Source organism: Corythoichthys intestinalis, chromosome 5 (genome assembly GCF_030265065.1).
Source record: "Corythoichthys intestinalis isolate RoL2023-P3 chromosome 5, ASM3026506v1, whole genome shotgun sequence".
Classification (NCBI taxonomy): Eukaryota; Metazoa; Chordata; class Actinopteri; order Syngnathiformes; family Syngnathidae; genus Corythoichthys; species Corythoichthys intestinalis.
The window spans coordinates 11,392,823-11,410,804 of NC_080399.1; the positions used below are offsets into that span (position 1 = coordinate 11,392,823).

General features: G+C 39.2%; 2 protein-coding genes across 2 annotated transcripts in view; one reads left to right on the forward strand and one right to left on the reverse strand.

Moving 5' to 3' along the window:
- The window catches only part of LOC130916724 (muscarinic acetylcholine receptor M2-like), a 101,356-nt gene that overhangs the window by 66,466 nt on the left and 16,908 nt on the right, over positions 1 to 17,982 (reverse strand). The gene's annotated exons all lie outside the window — the stretch shown is intronic.
- Positions 1 to 17,982, forward strand: part of LOC130916726 (guanine nucleotide-binding protein G(i) subunit alpha-1) — a 30,710-nt gene that overhangs the window by 9,843 nt on the left and 2,885 nt on the right. Inside the window, exons 2-8 of the mRNA XM_057837653.1 lie at positions 349 to 391; positions 1,044 to 1,185; positions 9,616 to 9,773; positions 9,870 to 9,998; positions 13,911 to 14,040; positions 14,114 to 14,267; positions 14,344 to 14,536. Coding sequence (XP_057693636.1) covers positions 349 to 391; positions 1,044 to 1,185; positions 9,616 to 9,773; positions 9,870 to 9,998; positions 13,911 to 14,040; positions 14,114 to 14,267; positions 14,344 to 14,534 — 947 coding nt within the window. The 3' untranslated portion in view covers positions 14,535 to 14,536. The remainder of the gene's footprint in view (positions 1 to 348; positions 392 to 1,043; positions 1,186 to 9,615; positions 9,774 to 9,869; positions 9,999 to 13,910; positions 14,041 to 14,113; positions 14,268 to 14,343; positions 14,537 to 17,982) is intronic.

Below are 17,982 nucleotides of genomic sequence, written 5' to 3' on the forward strand. Positions count from 1 at the left end.
AATAAAACATTTTCGGAATCAAATCGGGACTCTCTCTGAATCCGCAAATTCTCAAAATCTGGTGACTCGGACTTGGGTGGAAAGTATGCGGTCAGGACATCCCAAGTCTCTAAAGTACTGTCGGAAGTTCCCCAAAGCAAGGGTATTTTTGATCAAATATTTGATTTCCAACGGTTTTTATTGACCAATAAAGCATTTCTTGGCATGTGAAGCCATGCTTTGACACACATTTCTCTGTGATACAAATAATTTGACTGTGATATAATTCCTAATTTTGTCTTTCTTTCATTTCTCTGTGATACAAATAACTTGACTGTGATATAATTCCTAATTTTGTCTTTCTTTCAGGGGCTGGGGAGTCTGGGAAGAGTACCATTGTGAAACAGATGAAGTAAGTCAAGACACGTGGGCAACCCAATTTCGATTTATTCACTTGGCCAACCAGAATTAATACGCATATATTATTTTGCGGGTTGCGCTTGTGAGCTAATTCAAGCAGTTTAAAGCGTTGTTATGCGATTTACTTTCACGCACAAGTGTTAACAGACAAGAGACAAAATCAAAGATATCCCTAAATGTTATTCCTGATCAGAAAAATTTCCCGTTAAATTGGCATTAAACTGCTTTTGTTAACATATGAAATGATTCAAAACGGTTTAGTTAATCTCTGTAAACACAAATCCGCTTAGATACTTCAAAAACTTCACCAGTGCAACAATATTCGTGGACAGTTTACAGTCAGCTGAATGGATAAAACCAATGATACAATGACGCTCCCAGCTTAAACTTTGAAAGTTAATTTATTTAGTCTTAGATTAAAAATTGCAAATCATAGCAGTTTTAGCTGGTTTAATTTCATTACGTGAAATGAGAAATGCTAACATCTTACATTTGGAGCTAATTTTGTTCGTCATTCAACGAATAATAAACGGATTCTAATACTACGAAAATGGTGTTTGCCAAGATGATTGTGCGCTAAACGGGGCCAGGAATAATGAAACTTGGAACACAATTGGTAACAAAGTTTTCATAATGTGTGCCAGGATCATCCATGAAGCGGGCTACTCAGAGGAGGAGTGTAAGCAGTACAAGGCAGTTGTCTACAGCAACACCATCCAGTCCATTATTGCCATCATCAGAGCCATGGGACGCCTCAAGATCGACTTTGCCGACCCAGCCAGAGCGGTGAGTGCTGGCAGAGGTTACATGCTACCATCACTAAATAATAATTACAATAACTCTTATTTTATTGCGGGGAATACATTCTTGACCTAGTTGTAATTGGATCAGCAGAACGTATTTGAAGTTCTGTACACAGAAAAACAAATACACACGTGAATAGTAGCGGTTTGCCAAAAAAAATCGATTAACAGGTGCATTGAGATTTGACACGTGACGATTCGATTACGATTCATAAATGTTCAAAAACGATGATTTTCCCTAATAACTTTATGGCAGCGGAACGAAATTCAAGACACGTCTGCCACCCGGACACCTTAAACCAGGGGTGTTTTTGCAAAGGGGGCCAGATTTGGTGTGGAGAAAATGTGGGGGGCCGATCTTGGCTGACGTCCTTTACGTAGAACAAAATATTCAAGCAAATTTTTAAAAAGCCATTCTGTGTCACATTTGCTTTATTATTATTTAATTAATAATTTCAACAATCTCGCAACTAGCCTTTTTGTGGCGTTCTCTTTTCAACTCTCGGGCTTTTGTGAAATACTGCTGCTGTGAAATTAAACTAGCTTCAAGTTGCTACAATTTCTCGCTACGTATCTTTCCTGTAATCTTGTTGTACATGTCAGCGTGTCTTGTTTGGTAATATCGCCGCACGTTGAACTCTTTCAAAACAGCGTCTGTCTCTTTACAAATGAGGCAGACACAGTTGCGTATTTCAGTGAAAAAATAGACCAATTTCCACCTTGAAGCGTCGGCCGTCGCAGTCAACTTTTTTTTGTTGTCGCCATTTTAGAAAATAGGGAGTAAAGGGTCACACGGGGTAATGTTGCTGTTGCCTTTTAGTGGGTAAATGAGGAGCAGCATTTAGTGTGTAAGCTACTTCATATGCTGGTCGTATCGCAGTACTGCTGACCAATTTATTAAGTCTGTGTGCAGGCCAGACATTATTGAATTTTATGACAGAGGCTGGGGGCCGGATGAAATTTGACCCCGGGCCGCATTTGGCCCCCAGGCCGCACTTTGGACATGCCTGCCTTAAACGGATGCATAACGTTATGATGGATGCAGCTGAAATTACTGAATGAGAAATTTATTCCTGTTGAAAAGACTCGAAAATACATTTGTGTATGAGACAGGCAGGGACCCGGCGGTTGTGCTTTGGGTCCTCTTCTGTCCGCAAGTTATTTCTTAGAGCGAGAGGGGAAGAGAGAGAGTTCGTTGCTCCTTGTCTTTCAGTTGTCCAGCAGTAGGTTCAAGTCGTGTTAATTGGAAAAAGTCCGTAGTGCTCCGCTAAGTCCTGTTTCCGTTTATCAGAGGTGAGTACACGAACCCTCTTGTACTGTTTAGCTTTTATTGTTTTTGTTTTTGGGATGTTACTAGTTAGCGCCGAGCGCTATGCTAATTAGCGGTTTCGCTAACATGTATTTCCATGTCATTTTGTTCGTTGTTTAGTGGTGTACATAAGTTTTTATTGTATTGTTGAAATACGTACTGCCTTTGAAACGGCTAATGTTTTTGCGCCTACTTGTGAAAAAGAGCATATGAAGTTCAGCTGTGTGTTGTATAGGCATGTTGAGAAATAAGTACTGCCCTTAAAATGGTTAGTTTTTGCACTTTGTTGTAAAAAATATATATACAGTGGAGAGAACAAGTATTTGATACACTGCCAATGGGAAAACCCATTGACAGTGTATCAAATACTTGTTCTCCCCACTGTATATATCAAGAGGCTCTCATCTACCACGGCCACGTTGACTTCTACTGTGTGCATCGTGGATGAGCAGAGCAAGCTTAAATATAATGTAAAAATCAGATAAAACAATATTAACCTAATTTATATCAATGTCTAACGAGTGGCTTACTTGTTAGGACAAAGAAGTGTGTGTTTATGTTGATGTGAGGAGTTGTGGTCGTGGAGTGAATACTCATTTTGAGCTCCACTAAGCAAGGCATGTTATCGATTACCGTAATTTCCCGAATATAAGGCGCACCCGTGTATAACGCGCGCCCCCAATTTACCTGCAAAATCTAGGGAAAATTCTTGTACCCGTGTATAACGCGCACCCTAATTTTAGCACCAATAAATACGGTAGAACACAAGAAAACAGCTCGTATAGAAATACAGAAATGTCATTTTAATTTAACAAATTATAAACAGACATAACACAGCACAAGCATAGCACAGTGATAAATACCGTTCCGGTAGTGCAAAACATTACTGTAACAACCTTTAACAACTTCTCCAACTTAAGAGAACCCGTGAGAAAACAAAACAGCCATATCTGTATTATACATGAACATCTAAAGCATTCTTATAAGTGCTTTTCTGCCCCTACCAATTGCTTTTGCTGATGACTTTGCTTGTTCCAGCTGCTTCTTCATTCATTTCCAATACCACACACTCGATTCTCTGACGTCATACCGTCTTGCCACTTCACGAATTCCAGCTTCCTCAGATACGGAAATTACTTTCCTTTTGTAGGCTGCCGTGTAGCTTGCTCGTTTCATCATCATGAAATACCGCAAATGTATCTTCCTTGGAATTATACTGTAAAGTAAAAGTGACGACTGAAGTGGGAAAACGAAAGGAGCTCATAACAGTGCAGACGAAACAAACTCACGGAAGTCATTCGACCAATCAGAGTGAAGAATTACCAAAACAAATGGTGACGTAATATACCGTAATGGCGGCAACAGATCACCGTATACGTTTTCTTCAACACAACATGGCCGTGTCAATAAAGAAAAAGTCTTAAAATATACATATTTATATGTATTTATTTCTGTCTCCATCCATATACCCGTGTATAATGCGCACCCTCGATTTTACAAGTGGATTTGGGGAAAAAAAGTGCGCCTTATTTTCGGGAAATTACGGTAAGCCTCAATGCTTAATTGTGCTCAGATTAGGGCTGGGCGATATGGCCTTAAACATGTATCACGATAAATTGAGCAGATTTATCTCGATAACGATAAATGACGATAAATTCGCCCAAGCGGACTGTTATATAATTTGAAAATCTGAATCAGTGCATGAAATACAGATTAACTATTTCTTGTTGATTTATTTACCAGCATTCAATTTGATATACTGTATTTAACAATTGTACATGCAGTCCAAACATTAAATTTATAAAAATTAGGGCTGTCAAAATTATCGCGTTAACTGGCGTTAATTAATTTTTTAAAATTAATCACGTTAAAATATTTGACGCAATTAACGCACTTGCCCAGCTCAGACATATTTAAATGTCACTAGAGTGAAAGGCCCACCTGTTAATTGTGTTTTGCGGAGTTTTGCTGCCCTCTGCTGGCGTTTGGGTGCGACTGATTTTATAGTGTAAGTAATTATTGCCATCAACAATGGCGGGCTACTAGTTTATTTTTTGATTGAAAATTTAACAAATTTTATTAAAACGAAAACATTATGAGGGGTTTTAATATAAAATTTCTATAACTGATTTAGAACTGATTTATTGTTATAATAAACAAATACAGTCCTTATGTACCGCATGTTGAAAATATATATCCATCTTGCGTATTATCTTTCCATTCCAACAATAATTTAGAGAAAAATATGGCATATTATATAGATGGTTTGAATTGCGATTAATTACGATTAATTAATTTTTAAGCTGTAATTAACTCGATTAAAAATTTTAATCGTTTGACAGCCCTAATAAAAATGTATTGTAAGCAATAAGAATTCAAGTATGAACATTTATAACAGCGTGTATGACTTGAACAATGTACATTGTCAAAATCAATATGCCTGTGCAAACATGTAATTGTAACACAAATGACTTGCAGCTTGAACAGTACACTTCAAAAAGACAACTTATTGTTAATGGCTGCTGTGATATAATTATTAAATACAAGTGTTTACTTTATGGTTTAAGGGTTCCCCCCCCCCCCCCAGTGCATTTTTTCATAAATGCACGCACAATAAAAATAGCTGGGGCCATTTCTCGGTCATTATAAGTTTCGCCGTTGGATTGTACTTTATGCAGAATTCTTTACCATCACAAAAGCTATCAGAAGAATCACACACACAGACAGATACAAAATAACGCCACATAGTAATTGCTAGATGCAGTCCGTGCCCAATCCACTCATTAAGTTCAGCCGTTTCGACAAGGTTTGAGCCTCTATCAGACTCCATAACGTTCATTTGTAGCGTTAGCCGCTAGCTAGCGTTAGCCTGGCTACCAGTAGAAAGCACTAAAAGCACCATCTCCGGAAATCGTGAGAACAAAGGAGGACAGAGGGTGAAAGCCCGTCTGGATGCCACCAAGAGTCTACTAAATGTCGGTTGAAAGTTTGGTGAACCTCCCTTAAGCCACACTCCATCACGTTTTGCTTGTAGCGTTAGCTGCTAGCGTTAGCTTACCGGGCTTTTGTTTGATTGGCTTCCTGATGATCACGTGACTCCCTACGTAAGCACATTCACTGCTTTCTTAAAGGGGAATGAACATAGACGAACAACACAGAATCAAAGCGGGAGGAAAAGACTATTTTCTTGTTTTATTAATTTACCGAATTTACCGACATGGTCAAAATTACGTCGGTCATCGTTAAGAATTTCAGTGACGGTAAATTTTCGGTTTACCGCCCTGCTCTAGCTCCGATGTTAGTTTGCCAAACTATGTATTGCTCAACAGTTCCTAAAAGTTCTAAAAATGTTGAATGTTATTATTGTAGGGGTTGTACTATTGTTCTGGTGTAAATATCATGCTAATTAGCGTTTAGCCACGAAGCTAGCGCATGTTGCGAGTGTCAACTCACTACGCGAGCAGATACAGTTCATGAATTTTTGATAAATATCCTTGGTTGTTCTCAACGGTATATGGTGGAAAACACTCAGGTGACTTGAAGCTCCGATCTGAGACCCCCAATTTGGCCAAATTTCAAAATTGTCCGATATGCATGTGTGATACATCATAGGAAAGCTTAAAATCTCAATTTTCTGAGGGAAGAAAAATTTTGAACAGGAGGGCATTTTGGAAAAAAAAGTTTTTTTTAACAGAAAAACTATCTGGAGGCGAGAGTACACGAGAGCAGAATTACAGACGGCATGACTTTAACGAGATATTATCGCGTACTGACTTTGTTTCGATCCAAAAACTCCATGGAGCATGTATCACTGAGTGTCAAGACACAGTTGTGAATGCCCGCAGTTGGATTTTTGGGGGATTTTATGGGTGAAACATGGCAATATAACAAGGGTCGCGATGCAGAAATCGCAGACATCAAGTGGTCGAGATTTTCATTTTCATATATTTACGCCTTTAAACGTTTTTGTTTTTTTTCCATTTTTCTTTGTTTGGATCGATTATTTATCATCTAACATATCAGAGAAAGACGACAGTAACAATAAAAAATACAATTAAGCGATAGTTATGGGGTAGACATCCGTGACTTTTTTACAGACACCATTTTTTTCATTGTGACGTCATTTTTTTAAAAGTTTAAAATATGCGAGTGAATAATGGCTGGGTTAAAACCAAAGCGGTTGCGCGACGTCTGTAAATGGGGGTTTTCAGGGTAAAACGGACAAATTAAAAATAGTTCGGGGGCTTCATGCGCCATGAATCTGCTACGGCCGCATATAGACATATTGTTCTAACAAACAAAACTGTTGTTTTGGCTTAAAATACAGCAGTTTCTTTTAAAGAGGAGTGCAAGAACAGAAATTGTAATTTACACCGTGAATGGCTTGTATTGGTTATATTGTACACGATGAAAATAATGCTGCTTAAGTTTTTGAGCACAGTTCTGTAGAGCTTGAAGATAACGTCAGGTATTTTATCTCGTGTTCGTATTTAATGCAGTTTTAAAACTACAATCTTGATGCCAATTTATGTGCAGGTGCCAGGTAGAAAATAAATGTTACTGCAAGCATAAACACTTGATTCTTTTACATCTCCTAAAATTCTTCAGCAACGCATTAGATTTTTGTTATCCGATTACTCGATTAATCAAACGAACTATTCCATAGATAAATCGATTACTTAAATAATCGATCGCTGCAGCCCTACATATGATATAGTGTGGTGGACCTCTCCAAACTACTTACAGTAATTCGCAAAGCACTATTAACTGTGTCTGGCCGAGTTTCTATTTCTATATTTATCATTCACACCACGAGGAGCAGAGCCTTAAGGCAAAATCGCATAATACCGCATTTAAAAATCAAAAAGGCAGTTGCTTTTTAAGTACAGCTCCCCGCTCCACCCCCCCCACCCCCCCCCCCCACACACACACACAAAAAATTAATCATAAAAACGATTTACATGGGCTTACTTGGTTGCGGGCCGGCCTAAACTGATAGAGCTTGATGCAATTTAAGTATCATTTTACAAGAACAAATGGAAATCCAGAACTGGATTCCATTTAAGTTTGAGTCATAAGAATTTATGTCAACTTAAAGCAACACTAGGTAACCTTTCAACCTTCATAGAATATTTTCATAACATTTGTTATATGTCGACTGACAACTAGTTTAATGACACCTCTTTTATAGCTTGAGGGGGGGTCTATCGGTTTCACCGTTACTAATTAACTTTGAGGAGGGTGGCAGGAACCCTGACACACATAAAAAACTACAAATGTGCTGACTGCCTTACGTAACTTTCCCCACTCAATATAAAGACTGAAGTCGATGCGTACGCTTTTGCGCAAATTCTACAGGGTGTCCACAAAGTTAGGGTACATAGGAATTTTACTTAATTTATTTGACTGCAATGTAGAGCTATTCACTCGAGTTCACCTGAATTTTGCAAGGTGTATCAAATTATGCATTGATAATAAATGGAAATATAATTGAAAATGTAATGTATTAACATTATAATTAAATGAATATTTTTGTTTGTTTTAAAAGTATTCAATTATAATGTGAAGAAGCCTTGCAAAATTCAGGTGAACTCGATTGAATAGGTCTACATTGCAGTCTAATAAATAAAACAGTAAAATTCCTATGTACCCAGAATTTTACTGGACATCCTTTTGTCTGAGAAGGAAAAAAAAAAAAAAGAGTATACAAAAGAAACGTTGGCCCAGCTTAAACTTGCTGGCACGACACCCCCCACCCCCCCAGCTTCAGCACTGACGAGTTTGGGTGGGATGGGGGGGTAAGCCACACGAAGCTAAAGGTTGGTCATATGCTATTGCTTCGCCACAACTGGACCTTATTACTGTTCATCCTTCACACAGCCGCTAGTCCTCATGGGAAACCCAGCGCTGGTCCTCATGGGAAACGCAGTCTTCCTCAAGGCAAAACACGACCTCTTTGCCCACCGGCGTCACTAAAATCGACCAAAACTAAAAAGTTACATTGTGTTCCTTAAATGTTTGTGCTCTTGGAAATTATGATGAAGAAAAACTAGGCCTGGCACAGCATATAACATACAGATTTTTTGAGGGTGTTTTTTATGTGCTGCTTGCTTCGAACGCCTTTTTTTTTTTCCTTTGGTCATGGTCTTATCAATACAACACAAATCACATCAAAGCACTGGAATTTTGTAATGCATTAATTAATTAGTTATGAGCCAATATGAGAGTAATTATAAGGCAGATTTTAGCAAAAAAAGCTACATTTCCACCAAAATTTTATACAAACGTCACCAGATATTTTCATGGTCGCATTTATTATTTTCAATGGCTCATTCAACTCCACCAAAAAATGTTTCCATTCCCTTTTATTAATTTTCAACGCTGACCTAGGAAAAAAAACTTCCTGGGTGGTCATTACTTTGGATCCAAAAAAAAAAAAAATCCTCAAATTGCCCTAAAATGAACAGGAAGTATAAAAAAGTGCAAGTAACCCACAGTCTACTGAAAGTGACCTGTAAGTGCCTCAAAACCAACACTATGTGACCCAAAATCTACAGAAAGTGTCCCGAAAATACCCTAAAATCAACAGGAAATGATCCAAAATGTGCAGGAAGTGACTCCTGAAAACCACAGTTAACCACAGCTAACTCATTGCCTTCTACTGTTAACAATAGATGTCCAGTTTGTTTAAATGGGAGGACTAGCTGTGAATGCTCATATTTCAGTACCATTGACGGCGCTAGACGTCCGAACCATCTTGGCTGCGAAGGCGGCGAATGAACTCGCCGCTCCCAGTCAAAATGGTTTGGATGACTAGAAACGTCAATGGCAGCTAATCAGGTAACAAGAAATGCACCAAAATTGGTAGGAAGTGGCCCACGAGAGAGCAAAGCATCACCACGCAGATTCTCCAGGAATTACATTTTCTAGTTTGACATATCACTATTTTGACTTATGTTTCTTCAAAAATGACTCATGGCTAAACTTAGCCACGGCCGGCCAGATTTTCCACTCTTTTTACCTCGAGAGTTTACATGAAACGCCACACTGGCTTCGCTTTACGGCTGCTTTATAGCAACTGAAATGAGAGGTTTGTCCGCTCAGGATGACGCGCGGCAGCTGTTCGTGTTGGCCGGCTCGGCCGAGGAGGGCTTCATGACCGGCGAGCTGGCCGGGGTCATCCAGCGGCTGTGGAAGGACGGAGGAGTGCAGGCGTGCTTCAGCCGCTCCCGAGAGTACCAACTCAACGACTCTGCGGCCTAGTGAGTCGTCGTATCGCAATGCTCCATAGCAAGGGTGTGTCTAGTTTGAAGCTATTAACGATTCCAATTTTCTTCCCTGTTTCTCCTTCGCGACAGCTATCTGAATGACCTGGACAGGATATCACACGGTGCTTACGTGCCCACCCAGCAGGACGTGCTGAGGACCAGAGTAAAGACCACCGGCATTGTGGAGACACATTTCACCTTCAAGGATCTACATTTCAAGTTTGTTGTTTAAAGTTCATATTAGGGCTGAAGTTATCAAATATTTTAGTAATCGAGTATTCTACTGAAAATCCTATCAATTCATCGAGTAAGCGGATAAAGCATTATTATTATTATATTATTTTTTAGGTAAAGAGCAATTAGAAATATACATGAGAAAACAAGACATTTGACCTAATATTGAACAATTTTTAGATAAGCAGCAATGTCTTTATTTTAGATGTACAATGTTGAAAACGTCCAACAATTGTATCTCAGATGTGACTAAAAACAAATTCACTGCTTCCACTCCCCCCAAAAAAATTTTTTAATAAGATTTTATTTCTTACCTAAAAATGTAATTACGCTTGATAACACACATCACTCAAAAGTTAAGCGTTTTCCCCATGTGTTTCAATTGAATTTCCATTTGTGATAAGCTATTTTTAAATTCTAGTTAAGTTTTAACTTGTCTAAAATGTAATCCCAATAGGATTTTTTGCTGTGTTCAAAATAAACGTATGATACCTGCTGTGTTGGAGCACATTAGGCACCAGTGCAACTTGCTGTTTTATCCATCAATGACTACTGAGCACAATTGAAAGTTCTTATTACGTTTTTATTTTACACATCACTCTACAGCGTTGTTTTTACAGGTTTAATTAAGCCTGTATGAAAGACACGTTAGCCACACATCGACAGTAGTCATCATTGATAGAAACCAAGCCTTCCGCAGGGCTAACGTTACGTTAGCAAGGTGCAGTAACGCTAATCTTATTTATTAGCGCTACGTTGACTTAATTTTACCTTGTCCCGAGTATCGCTCCTCTGCTCTCGGATTAAACATGGTGCCTTTGGAGTACAGGGGGTCGGTCGCGGAGTCCAGCTGGGGGTGCGTAAACATCGGTAGGGCCGCGGGTAGGGTTGGGGCTGGGCGGGGGTAGTATTGTGAAAGGGTTGTCTTAGAGCCAATACATGAACTAGTGTTTGCCTTGGTCTCCAGCTTGAAATGCTCCCACACTTTTGAGAGTTTTTGCTTTTTCTCGGTGCCTTTTTCTTCGCTTTTGTGGGCTTCTTCGTCGTTACCTCCATATTCATGCGTGGTTGAAATCAATTACTAGTATATCCGCCGCCTCTCCCTTCTTCTATGCACGTGACATCAGCGCGTTGTGCCACATTAAAAGTAGTCTGGGCAAAATGTCATGGTTAGAGCTGGCAACATTAAACAAATCCCTCGATCAGTTTTTAAAATTGAGTTGCTCGAATTATTTGAGTAATCATTTCAGCTCTAGTTCTTATTAGCCACACGGTTGCTAATCGTCATATGCTATTGTTTAGCCACAACTGGATTCATTCCCTTATTACTATTCATCCTTCACACAGCCGCTGGAAACAGAAATGTTGTTTATTTATTTATTTATGTATTTATTTTCCCTTCAGGCATGACAAATCCAAACAAACATACAGCATTTATATGTGTTTACAATTAATTCAACCCGAAAAGAAAAGAAAAGGGCTGACGGGAGAAGCCGAAGCTTATTGAAACCCATCCCCAGTATACCATAAAGGACGCAGAAAATATCAAATTTTTGACATTCAGATTTCGTAATGATCACTTTTTTTTTTTTTTTTTTTAATTATAACCATCCCCTCTGATTGTTCATTTTCCCAATAGTCCATAGTCGATCGAGGTGCTCGTTATGTTGATTAGATCCAGTAGACTAGTTCATAATTTAGTACTTAGTTTATTCAGTTGATTCGATCCAGAAGATAGGAAATAGCTGAGGACCGATGGTAGGCCGTGTCCGCCACACTCCTTTTGTTGACTTAATCCTCGTCGCAGTTTTTGTTCCTTGCTGACTCCCGACGAACATTCATCTCAAGGTTGCGCAGCTTCGTAGTAGGTTGCGTCACCATTTCGGTTGTGGACTCATGGCCTGGGGGACTGGCGTCGGTAGGTCGTTCAGAAGGACCGTCCAGGCGATCACTGTCCCACCTGGCACAATCAGAAGCTGCCAGCAGCGCACCATAAGGCGTCGGGGTGATGATGTAGAACATCGGACGGTATACCAACTTAACATTTTACTCATCCACTGAAAACATCCTCGATATCGTTCCTCTTCGAGTGTGGTCAGACACAGCGGCTGCCATCTACCCCAGCTATCCTCCACAATATCCAGACGTTAAAATGTTTTCCAGGCAGGCGCGTTGTCCAGGTTCTGGCAGGACAGTGGCCAATCGACCAGTCCCATGTAGTTCCAAATTTGAAGAATTTGAAGTCAGTTGTCTGTGCATTTACAGCCAACAGATGATATGAATCTGTTTAATCCATCTGCAGGCGACCGGAAGACTGATTTTGGCTTGGTTGATGCTTTTACAACGCTGCGGGTGTGCACCGGTCTTCATGGGAAACGCAGTCTTCCCTAAGGCAAAACACTACCGTGTTTGTCCACTGGCGCCGCTAAAATCGACCAAAGCTAAAAAGTTACATTGTGTTGCTTTAAGTATTCCATTTTGAGGAAAAAGTTATTTGTATAGAAATCGGTAAAAAAAAAAAATAATAATGATGATTAGAAAAAAAATCATGTGTGATAAAATATATGAATCTAAATAAAACAAATACTGAACAATTAAAATAGCTTTTTATTATTTTCTGTTTAATCTCTTGTGACCTCACATAGTGCAACTCTTTGGCTGCCATTGACAAAAATCTATTTAACTGTGACGGGGTGGAAGCGATTGGCAAATGTCTCTCATTAAATGAGTTTAACTTGACCATATAACGTACTTTTCGGACTATAAGTCGCAGTTTTTTTTTTCTTTCAAAGTTTGGCAGAGGGTGCGTCTTATATATTATACTCTGGAGCGATTTATGTGTGATTATTTACGGTCGGGTCGGGCCGACTTCTCTCTCGCTACCTTTTTTTTTTTTTTTTTTTTTTTTTTTTTTAAATAAATATATATTCATATATTTATACTAAAACGATGTATGGATGTTAAATAAAATAAATAATTTGGATAAAACAGAAGGCGCTGTGCGTGCCGTGGCCCCGGTCTCTTTTCAATCTTCCCTCCTCGCGCCCTCAGCGAGCATCCTGGTACATCCTTTTCGATATGGAGCAGCTAGGAGTAAAAAACAAACTAAAGACAGGTGAATTGTAAAGCAAACAACTGCGGTAGGAGTGAGGTATGGAAAGGATTCAAGTTGATTGTTGAAGATGACAGAAACCTGTGTCTGCTTTGCTGAATGTAAAAGAATGTGGCGGTTTGGTCTCATACGAGAAATTTATTTAACAAACTTTTCCAGCGTTATTTTGTTGTGTAAATGCATTTATAATGATCATAAAAATATGTACACTATTTAAACATTGAGAAAACTTACGTTTTTTTCTGCCAACATGAGATTAAATGTCAATGCACTATCCACCTGTTAGAACAGACACGCAAATAGAAAGGATATAAATGTTTATTGAATATCCATCTTAGTCTTGTTTAACTGGGAGAATTTGTCACAAAAGACAGGCTGTAATTTGTTATCATTATGCACATATGCACTGGCATCGTCACAAATATGATCACACAAAACGCAACCACGCATCGCATCCCCGCATTTCCTCCTTCTCCTGAGTCCTCACAAATAAAACATAAAAATTTTTTTTTTTTTTTTTTAACTTCTAGCGTCACGTAACGTTAGCATACCTCACACCTATTCAGCCTGTTGTTCTTTATTGTATTTTAAATTGCCTTTCAAGATGACATGTCTGTTCTTGGGGCTGGATTGTATCAAATAAATTTCCCCCCAAAAATGCGACTTATACTCCTGTGCGACTTGTATATGTTTTTTTCCTTTTCATTGCGCATTTTTCGGCTGCTGCGACTTGTAGTCCCAAAAATACGGTAATAGTTTTTTTAATGACTATCGTATCTGTCCAGAATGTTTGACGTTGGTGGCCAGAGGTCTGAGAGAAAGAAGTGGATCCACTGCTTCGAGGGCGTCACAGCCATCATCTTCTGCGTGGCTCTCAGCGACTACGACCTCGTATTGGCTGAAGACGAGGAAATGGTAAGACACTTCTCACAAAAACAACTGATTACCATGCCGTATTGGTGTATGCGTCACCTTCACTCTTTCCCAGAACCGAATGCATGAGAGCATGAAGCTGTTCGACTCCATCTGCAACAACAAGTGGTTCACGGACACCTCCATTATTCTCTTCCTCAACAAGAAGGATCTCTTTGAGGAGAAGATCAAAAAGAGCCCCCTCACAATCTGCTACCCAGAATATGCAGGTGATTAAATAGCACGCACGCTTAAGCCCGTGACCAGAAATGAGGCTTCAAACATTCCGCGCGCCGCCGCCCGCAGGCTCCAACACATACGAGGAAGCGGCGGCCTACATTCAGTGTCAGTTTGAAGACCTGAACAAGAGGAAGGACACCAAGGAGATCTACACCCATTTCACCTGCGCCACCGACACCAAGAATGTGCAGTTTGTGTTCGACGCCGTCACCGACGTCATCATCAAAAACAACCTGAAGGACTGTGGCCTTTTCTGAAGGTGAGAGTGCGATTCTGGGATGTATTATGAAGCTGTCTTAGGGCCACACTGGAAAGCGGAGGGAAAAATGATGCATTATTAACTCATTGGCTACCGTTGATGGCGATGGACAAGGAGGGCTGCCAGCGATCATTTTTATTCGACTCATTTTAATCATTGTTGTGAGTCGCGCGGGTCCATTTTTAAAGAATTTAATATTTTTGAAGAGTTACCCTAATTTTCGGACTATAAGCCGCTACTTTTTTCCCTCATTTTGAATCCTGCAGCTTATAGTCCAGTGCGGCTTATTTGTTGATTTATTTGGGTTAAGAGGTAACACTTTATTTGACAGCGGCATCATAAGACTGTCATAAGAACATAATAATTATGACATGACACTATCATGGACATTACTGAATGCTTATGACAGATGTCAATATGTGTCATGTGGCATATTATTTCACTAACTCCATTTATGTCCAGCTCAGATCTTTTAACGGCCATTCAAAAGTGAGATAATTTGCTGGATGACACCAACCGACCTCTATTATAAGCATTCATTAATGCTTATGACATTGTCATGTAATAATTCTGACTGTCGTATGACAGTATTATGGCACCACTATCCAAGAAAATTTTACCAAATACCATAACTAGCAATTAATGAAACAACTGGAACAGTAACTGAAGAAATAATTAGCGCAGAACATGAATTTTGATTGCTATTTACATCTGTAGCACCGCAGTGCATGCTAGGAGGAATGTTGGATGACAACAGTGTTGAAAGCAGGTGGCAGCAGAGGTTGACTGTCTCCCCCAAGGGAGCAGTGACGGCCAAATGAAGCTTTTAGAAACAATAAGGCTTTGCACCCAATTGGTTCAAAGCTTAATGGTGGTTCATCTGGTGTCATGACAATCTTATGATGCCATTGTCAAATGAAGTGTTACCAGTTAATATCTTTTGGTGTAAATATCCCATAATACAATGAGGACAACTGCGGCTTATAGTCCAGTGCGGCTTATCTATGAACAAATGCCGTTTTCATGTCAAATTTGGTGGGGCGCAGCTTACAGTCAGGTGTGCCTTACAGTCCAGAAATTACAGGTATATAGAATCTGAAAAATCCTGCTTTGTTTGAACATTTTCAACAAAAAATTCAATACCAAAGACAACTTCTAAAGAAATTCTCAAATTCAGTTTATTATTGCAAGTTTACAACATTATTCTCAGAATGAATTTGATTTTTTTAGAAAAAGAGCAACTTTTTTCTCGTAATTCCTTGACTAGTTTTGAAAATGTAGTCCATCTTTCTCCAAAATAGTGAAATTTATTCCCTAAAAATATTACAACTTTAAAATATAAAGCCGACTTAAGTGTTTCCTCTAGGATTTTTGTCATCTGTGAGGGCAGAAATAAATTTAAATAAATTTTTAAATCATTTATTATTTATCTATTTACAAATGTAATAATATAATGTTAGTGTGGTTGATCCATGAATCACTAAAAGGGTGGTAATACCTGACTATCCCATCTTTTTTTTCTGAAAACAACATTTCAAAATTGTCATCTGAAATTTAGACAGCACTTACTGAATCGTGTGTAGCTGTAAACATTTCCGTAATGCTATGATTTCGTTAATTCAAATTAGCGACACTGGCTAAACGGAGCATAGCTTGAAGCACATTCTAACACCAGTAAGTACTGCTATGATGCAGGCTGTCATATATTGTGAATATATGACAGAAACTGTCGCATTTTCATCTCGTAGTCTCTTCAGACGAAAACTAGCATCAGTCTCGTTATGGTTTAGTCTCCCAAGACACGTTTTTAGTTCGTCATTGTCACAAAAAGAATGCTTTATCGACGATAAATTTTCTTTGTCGTCATCATTGATGAAAACAACAATGTTACAAACCAAACCAGTAGCTGAATCATATACTGCTGGCCAAAAGTATTGGCACCCCTGCAATTCTGTCAGATAATGCTCAATTTCTCCCAGAAAATGATTGCAATTACAAATGCTTTGGTAGTAATTTCTTCATTTATTTTGCTTGCAATGAAAAAACACAAAAGAGAATGGGGGAAAAAAAATACAGTGGTACCTCGACATACGATCGCTTCGACACACGATGTTTTCGACATCTGATGTAAAATTTGAATCGCCATTTGTTTCTACATCCGACGACATGCTCGAAATACGACGACATGGCAGCACCACAGACGAACGCGTGGCGGATTTTCTTGTGTGAGAAATCAACACGAAAGGCTTCAAAAAGTTTGGTACAGGTGGTGAAACAAAGAAAAAGGTGACGCTTACCTTTTTAAATGGAGTTGCAAATTATAGAAAAATATGAGCGTGGGGTGCGCATCCGTGAACTGGCTCAAGATCTCCATGTCCACGTTCCTCCTCCAACCACCGTTCGCCAGTGACAATTATTATTGTGGTAACATTGCCAAAGAAATCGCCAGCTTCGCCACGTTTTTATCATTTATTTCACAACTTATTCAACATAAAACGCCTACTGTCTGCCGCAATTGACAGCATTCTCAAGAAAACATTGAAAGTGAAAGTGAAGCTCTCAAGCTCGCCGCTCTGTCTCTGGCACGTCAGCCCCGCGGTGCGTTCAGGTACAGCAAAAAACGTCCGCCACATTAGAACCCGATTTGTTACATTATTACAGGAATTATTGTTATTATTATTATTATTATTATTCCGCTTTTTATTTATAATTTATTTGTTTTGCTATGTATAATTGCCATTTGTAATAGTACTAGCAGTATTTTTTAAGGATTTAGTGTAGGTTTTTGGGCTGTGGAACGGATTGGAATTATAATGTAGTCCTATGGGGAAATCCTGCTCGACATACAACCATTTCGACTTACAAACAAGGTCCTGGAACGAATTAACTTTGTATGTAGAGGTACCACTGTACAATTATTTTACACAAAACTCCAAAAATGGGCCGGACAGGGTCAGAAGTGGGGTCTTCCTGGGTATCCTACCATAGTCCTTTTTCATTCAGACGCCGACACATAGTACGGGTTGACACTGTTGTACCCTCGGACTGCAGGACAACTTGAAGTTGTTTGGATGTTAGTCGAGGTTCTTTGTCCGCCGTCCGCACAATCTTTTGTTGAAATCTCTCTCCAATTTTTCTTTTCTGTCCACATCTAGGGAGGTTAGCCACAGTGCCATGGGCTTTACACTTATTGATGACACTGCGCACGGTAGACACAGGAACATTCAGGTCTTTGGAGATGGACTTGTAGCCTTGAGATTGCCCATGCTTCCTCACAGTTTTGCTTCTCAAGGCCTCAGACAGTTCTTTGGTCTTCTTTCTTTTCTCTATGGTCAATTAGAGGAGTTCCAAAAAATCGATTATTACATGCATCGCGATTCGACACGTGACGATTTGATTACGATTCATAACGGTTCAAAAATGATGTTTTTCCCTCATAACTTTAT